This window comes from Colletes gigas, unplaced genomic scaffold (assembly GCF_013123115.1).
Source record: "Colletes gigas isolate AHSC1104 unplaced genomic scaffold, ASM1312311v1 Colletes_gigas_Sc00022, whole genome shotgun sequence".
NCBI classification, from domain to species: Eukaryota; Metazoa; Arthropoda; class Insecta; order Hymenoptera; family Colletidae; genus Colletes; species Colletes gigas.
In genome coordinates, this window is record NW_025106651.1 from 1,240,931 (window position 1) to 1,247,831 (window position 6,901).

Sequence of the window (6,901 nt, forward strand, 5' to 3'; positions counted from 1 at the left end):
ATTGAAAAGCTTTAAATCACTCTGGAAAAATTATTTTCAATTGCAGGGGTCAATTACAAATATTTTTGGCGGCTGCGAAATCCTACGCACTTTCGAGAAAAAAATTCTTTACCGAAAATATAATTTCAGGCCAGAAATGTTTCTGTAATTTCATTTCCTCTTGTGTTCATTTGTGTAACCTGTTGGTAATGTTGCAAGTGACACGAAAATGGTAATAGGTCTCTCGAACCCCATAAAAATGGGGCCAACAAATATATTGGATGTAAGGTCTACTCGTATACTTTGTCTGCGATGATACGTTCAATAAAATGTTTGTTAGTTCTAAACATCATATTCAATGTCTTTCAAATGTGGTGTATCAGAATAATAACGTTGTTACAGTCTTAAACCCTGTTTTATAATACCGTGCATACTCAACAAAATGTTTTAAATTAAGTACTCCTTTACAGATGCACGACGAAATATTTACAATAAAACAGTTTTATTGTTACGAAAATGCGTCGAGAAATTTGCAAGAAACTCAATACGTCCTTAACACTAGATTTACGGGCATTGATCGCATATATATTTATTTATACCTTTCATGTTGACGATTTCCTTAAAATACGATTTTTTTTTTAATTAGAATATGTATTCTTGCCATTGCATCGATCAAATTCAACATAAGTTGTTAAAAGATAATATTTACGCGTTCTTCAATTTTAAATATGGAATCACACATCCGTCAAATTGACGACTTCCGTAAATCTAGTGTTAAGAAAATACGATAAAATAATAAAAAAAACATTTCCGGTACCGGGAATCGAACCCGAGCCTCCTGGGTGAGAGCCAGGTATCCTAGCCACTAGACCATACCGGATTTTCGACGATGCAATTGCATTATACCGAGTACATATAAGTATAATATCGTATCAAAGTTCTAAAATATAATATTAATAATTTTACATTATATTAAGTGATATAATATTCACAATATACACATTAATATAACAGAAACTAATATAAAATAAGCATTGTAATATCGAATTATATCGTATGAATCGATCATTAAAGCTTAATAAAATGGCGAATGAAAAATAATCTATAATATTAATATATTGTTATAATCTTTAAAAATTGATAACGTAATACATACATGATTTACAACAACAAAAAAATACTCAGTATTGGGAATCGAACGTGGGACGCTAATTCTATCAACGGACAACGGTTTATAGTAGACTTTGATCGAGAAATTAACTTTTATAAAAAACATTTACAAAAAATTATATTTTTAACAAGTAACAAAAAATATTTGTCAGAAGTGGGATTCGAACCCACGCCCTCAGAGAGGACCAGAAAGCCCAGAAAACTTAGTATGAAAACTAAGAAGGTAAAACCTTGAGTCTGGCGCCTTAGACCGCTCGGCCATCCTGACATTTGATGACAACTCCTCATAATATACATGACATGTTCCATAATAAGTTAGCCATATAATAAATTTCACTACATATAATTCAGTTTTCCATCAAAACTATTATAACATGTAATAAGTAGTAAATAAATTATATATGTATATATGAATTGAAAATTTCATAGATTAAAATATACTTTTATTAAATACAGGTATATTCAAAAGATAAATTTAAAAGAACAGTTTGCATATTCATTAAACGATATTGGAATAAAATAAATATATTGTGTTAATATGATTGACAAGTTCAATGAAAAAAAAAATGTTTCCGCCCGGGATCGAACCGGGGACCTTGTGCGTGTGAAGCACACGTGATAACCACTACACTACGGAAACTATATTACAAATTTTTATAAATTTTATATATAAGGATTAAAAATATTATACATCGTGTTTTTTTTATAGAATTGGTCTTTGTTACATACAAAAAAAAAACGTATACTATGAAATATTTTACTACTTTGGATTCTAAACATAATGGAATATTGTATTCGATTTTGCTTGACCGATCTTTCGGAATTTTACGGATAATCAACTCTCGCCATGCTATAAATTCAAAGATTCTTTCTCACAACTAACTAACAAATATGAAAAGGTAGTAATGCAATATAGTGGATTATCAGAAAAATTAAAGGCTCTTCTCACTTAAAACATTATGTCATAATCTGAAACATATTAGTTTGTTACATTATATTATGTGATATAATATTTAGAATATACACATTAATATAGCAGAAACTAATATGAAATAAGCATTATAATATTGAATTATATCGTATGAATAAAGCATTAAAGCTTCATAAAAATACTCTACAATATTAACATATTTTTATAATCTTTAAAAATAGATAATGTAATACATACATGATTTACAAAAAAAAAAAGTACTCTCTATTGGGAATCGAACTTGGGACGCTAATTCTATCAATGTATAACGGTTTATAGTAGACTTTGAGCGATAAATTAACTTTTATAAAAAACATTTACACAAAATTATTTTTTTAACAAATAACAAAAATTATTTGTCAGAAGTGGGATTCGAACCCACGCCCTCAGAGAGGACCAGAAAGCCCAGAAAACTTAGTATGAAAACTAAGAAGGTAAACCTTGAGTCTGGCGCCTTAGACCGCTCGGCCATCCTGACATTCGATGACAAATTCTCATAATATACATGACAAATTTCACAATAATTTAGTGATATAATAAATTTCACTATAAACAATTTAATGTTTTTCATAAAATCTATTATAACACGTAATAGATAGTAAATAAATTATGTGTGTATATATGAATTGAAAATTTCCTAGATTAAAATATACTGTTACTAAATATAGGTATATTCAAAAGATAATTTAAAAGAAAGTTTGAATATTCATTAAAAGATATTTAAATAAAATAAATATTTTGTGTTAATATGGTTTACAAGTGTTATGAAAAATAAAAATGTTTCTGCCCGGGATAACTACTACACTACTGCTTGACCGATCTTTCGGAATTTTACGAATAATTAACTCTCTATGAAAAGATAATTCTAACAACTCTGTACAACTAACTATGAAAAGATACTAATGCAATATAGTGGATTATCAGAAAAATTAAAAGCTTTTCTTATGTAAAACATTAAGTCATAATCTAAAACATATTAGTTTACATTTAGATGAACTTTTACAATGGAAATAAGTAAATTATATTTCTAAAATCCCAAATAAATTAAAACACATGGAGAAATCTGTGCTATACGTAAAAAAATGGTAAGGATAATAGAGGTTAATGAGTATTATAACCTATATTTTATTTAAAAAATTGAGTATTTATTTGTCATTATCACGTATTAAGAATATTATTCCTATCGGCCCTTTTGATTACTTTTGCATATATGTATTGAAATAAAAGATGATGCCAGGAATGTGCCAAAAATATGTTACCTATTAACATATATTACATTTTATAAAATTGCATAAATTATTCTATCAATTACGACATGAGATACATATATACATATAACGAGGGCCTAATATGTTAAAGACTAATACAATATTACGACATATTATTGGCTCATATAAATTGTTTAAAGTTGTTCATGTTTTTACACTAGGAATTATGAGATGTAACTACCAACATTAAAGTAGTGTATTACAACATTGTAGAGAGTGACGTAATGTTAGTTAAAGAGAAAAACGGGACATATATTTTGAAAAAATTCACTTCTTTCTTTTATCACGGTCAGTAGTTTTTTGTATTATCAGTTTATTCCGTTCCTTAGTCACTTTAGTTGTCGGACTTAGAGGACCTTGTATCATCGATGGTGTTGTTCTTTGTATGCCGCCCGAAGTAATTGTGCATGGAGGTTTTAAGCTTTTTGTGTAAGCTTTAACTTCTGCTAATTGCTTTCTCAGTATTTCATTTTCACATTTGTATTTGACAAGTTCAGAATCTGTATCCACTGTTTCATGTCCAGAGCTACTTGTTTCCTCTGCAAAGTGTCTATACATGGCTTGTAATTTCTGTTCATATTCTCTTATCACAAAAATAACTTTTTTCTCAGTTTCCAGCTTGGATTGTTTCAATGCATTAGTTAAAGCTTGTATTTGCCATTCTTGTGTTTCTATAACACTCTCTAATTCTGCAGTTTGAATTTCTAGGGTTTTTGAACTTTCCTTTAAATCTATTACTTTTAGAAAATATTTATAGAATAATGTTTTCATTTCACCTTCCGATAATTTTGCTAACCTCTCCATTAACATTCTCTCTCCTTTCTCGCGTTGTGATTGATTTTCATCAAAACCTTTTCTCCCACAAATCATTTCATTTTTATGTTCTATCATGGCATCTATAGCTTCAATAGTTTCTCCACATTCTAATAATTTTCGTTCTTCTACCGTAGACAAAGTTTTTTCCTTCTGAAATTTCTCATCTAAATCACATTTTTCATCTATCAAACAATCTCTGATACGTCTTAAATTTTGAATTTCATGCCTTAAAGCTTCTTTTTCATCAATATCTGCTGTTCTTTCCAAATCTATGGATTTTTCTTTTAAAACATGGTCAAGATGTAATATTCTTGCACTAACATCTAATAAATTTTTTTCTTTGTCAGGGTGATCAGTTTTTGATTTATTATTACCTTTTCCACTTTTGTTTTCTGATTGCAATTCTTTTAATTTAGAAGCAGTTAAATTATATTTTCTTTTAAGTTCACGGATCTTCTTCTGATCTTCTGCAAGTTCTTCTTCTAACTGTTCTTTACGTTTCTCCTCTTTTTTCAACTGTTCTTTTAAATTCTTCATCTGCTTGTTAGTGTCGATTAAAGAGTGAGTAATTCTGCGTTGCTTTTGCAAAGAATCATGAGCAATACCCTCTATCATCTCAATATTTTTTAACCTTTGCTGATAATGAACTACCTTGTCCGTGTACACATCTTCCTTTTCCTCATGAACAGTCTCAGGTTTTGGAAGTAAGTTTCTTGGAGATAATTGAGTTTTTACACAAGTACATTTTTTCACTAATTCACTTTGCTTGCGACGAGACTTATTTATCACTACTCCAAGTAAATTAATATTCTTTGGTATGTCTGTAGATATACGCATTTTAATTTTCATAGTTGTTTCAAGCTCTTTTATATTTTTACGAGCTCCATCTAAATCCAACTGAATTTTCTTTACTTCTGATTGTTTTGCTTCATTGTTCAATATCAAAGTTTTTAATTCCTTTATGGGTTCTGGTACTTTCTCTGTATCCAGAACATCAATTAATAAATCTGGTGAATTATCATTATGAGTAGTGAGAGTTTTAGTAATAATTGTTTCAGGTTCACAATTATCTAGAGTATTTGTAGTGACAAAATTTGAGGTTTCGTTACTCAAAATTTGATTACGGTTAGGTTTAAGACTATCATTAAATGCTAATATTTCATTACACATTTCAGACCCAGGAAGCATTGAATTTCTTCTAGAGTTTGGATTTCTAAGTGGAACAGGTTTAGCTAGGACATCGCTATTATTAATATTTGTTGATTGAACTGTTGACATAATGCAATTGATATTTGTTTTCCTAAAATGCTCTTCTTTATCTTCTTGAAATTGAATTAATTTATCTGTTTCTATTTTAAATATATTCATATGATCATTTAATTTTTCTAAAAATTCTAAAGTTTCTTCATTCTTTGAACTTGTGTCACTGTCATCATCCTCCTCATCTTCCTCTTCTTCTTCATCAAATTCTTCATTTTCTTCATCTTCTTCATTTACTTCTTCTTCTTCTTCCATTTGCTCATCCTCTATGTCAATAATCTCAGATAATTCGCTTTCTGAACTTGATGAGTTAATTAAACCTACTTTGTTTTTCATTTTGTGAGCAAATTTATGCCTTAGCATTTTATTAATTTAAACTGCCTTCTTTATTTTCTAATAAGCAGATCTCACAATGCATTTCTATCAAGTTAGAACTTGAATTTTGTTTCCCATGTCCTAAATATATTAGTTCCTATAATTTCTACAAAAATATATTTTGCAGTATTTATATATACGTATACGTATACGTATAATGTTAAAAATATATTAAATATATATTTTTATACCAGGTTACAACACTCCAGAAAGTAAAATTCAAAAACAGAATAACCACACTTTTTGGTGGAAGAGCCCAAGCTCTGTTCTAATTTACTTGTAACTAGTATACCCAGATGTGATACAATTTTTACGCATGCGCGTCCGGAAATAGCTATGTGCATAATCAGTATTATGGTTATTAAAATTTTTGGCCTCAATTTCGAGTAAACTAAACAAAGTTTCGTATTCGTCAAATAATGGGGTAGATATATTCATAAAAAATTATTGTCAACTTATGGTATGCATATGTATTGCACGTAACAAGTATAGAAGGGTATGAAAGTTGTTCTTAACTCCTATTGGCGTACAGTTTAAAATGTTAACGCGCCATTAATAGTAACAATGTAACAGTCTAACAATACTAATATCGATGTGTTCCTTATTATGTACAGATTCAAATAGTATATGTAACATGCTCTGATTTTTGAATGATCAATTCATGGTAAGGTGTTACGAATTAGTATAATCTTTACTACGTAGATATTGGTATATAGAATGAATGTATTACCTTACTCATGAAAATAATTGTATCTTCATTTTTCTTGCTATACACATTTACACATATTTGGAAATCACATGGCATCACTGAGCTCAATAAATTTATATTGCTAACATTGTACACGACGTTCACTGGATGATTTAAATCCGTACCGCGCGAGGAGAAAGTCACTACCAATTAGCACAAATCAAGAAGTGCAAGCATAGATGCAATGCATAGAAGTTGCCATTAGTTAAAATATTGTTGGCAGGTGGCGTTAGTAAACACTACGAGAAAAATTTACTGTGTACAGATATTAGAGGTAGTTTTGAAAATAAAATGTGGAAGGAAGTAAGAGAATTA

The 6,901-nt window shown here is 29.1% G+C and overlaps 1 protein-coding gene and 4 non-coding genes across 5 annotated transcripts; all 5 read right to left on the minus strand.

The window, feature by feature from the left end:
* Nucleotides 1-787: 787 nt before the first annotated feature.
* Nucleotides 788-859, minus strand: Trnae-cuc. The gene has a single exon. It is a non-coding gene; the product is annotated as a tRNA-Glu (tRNA).
* Nucleotides 860-1,295: 436 nt separating this feature from the next.
* On the minus strand, nucleotides 1,296-1,417 carry Trnal-caa. Its single transcript has 2 exons — nucleotides 1,380-1,417; nucleotides 1,296-1,340 (listed from the first exon to the last, which is right to left on the minus strand). It is a non-coding gene; the product is annotated as a tRNA-Leu (tRNA).
* A 299-nt stretch (nucleotides 1,418-1,716) lies between these two features.
* Trnav-cac lies at nucleotides 1,717-1,789 on the minus strand. The gene has a single exon. It is a non-coding gene; the product is annotated as a tRNA-Val (tRNA).
* A 687-nt stretch (nucleotides 1,790-2,476) lies between these two features.
* Trnal-caa lies at nucleotides 2,477-2,597 on the minus strand. Its single transcript has 2 exons — nucleotides 2,560-2,597; nucleotides 2,477-2,521 (listed from the first exon to the last, which is right to left on the minus strand). It is a non-coding gene; the product is annotated as a tRNA-Leu (tRNA).
* An 831-nt stretch (nucleotides 2,598-3,428) lies between these two features.
* On the minus strand, nucleotides 3,429-5,990 carry LOC122401171 (kinesin-like protein costa). Its single transcript, XM_043403135.1, has 2 exons — nucleotides 4,653-5,990; nucleotides 3,429-4,607 (listed from the first exon to the last, which is right to left on the minus strand). The coding sequence occupies exons 1-2, from the start codon at nucleotides 5,824-5,826 to the stop codon at nucleotides 3,655-3,657; spliced, it is 2,127 nt and encodes a 708-aa protein (XP_043259070.1). The 5' UTR covers nucleotides 5,827-5,990; the 3' UTR covers nucleotides 3,429-3,654.
* Between the last annotated feature and the right edge of the window lie 911 nt (nucleotides 5,991-6,901).

Coding starts and splice junctions, on each gene's coding strand:
- LOC122401171 (XM_043403135.1), bottom strand. CDS start 5,826: ATGCTAAGGCATAAATTTGCTCACAAAATGAAAAACAAAGTAGGTTTA. Junction 4,608..4,652: donor AGAAGATCAGAAGAAGATCC/GTGAACTTAAAA, acceptor CTAAATTAAAAG/AATTGCAATCAGAAAACAAA.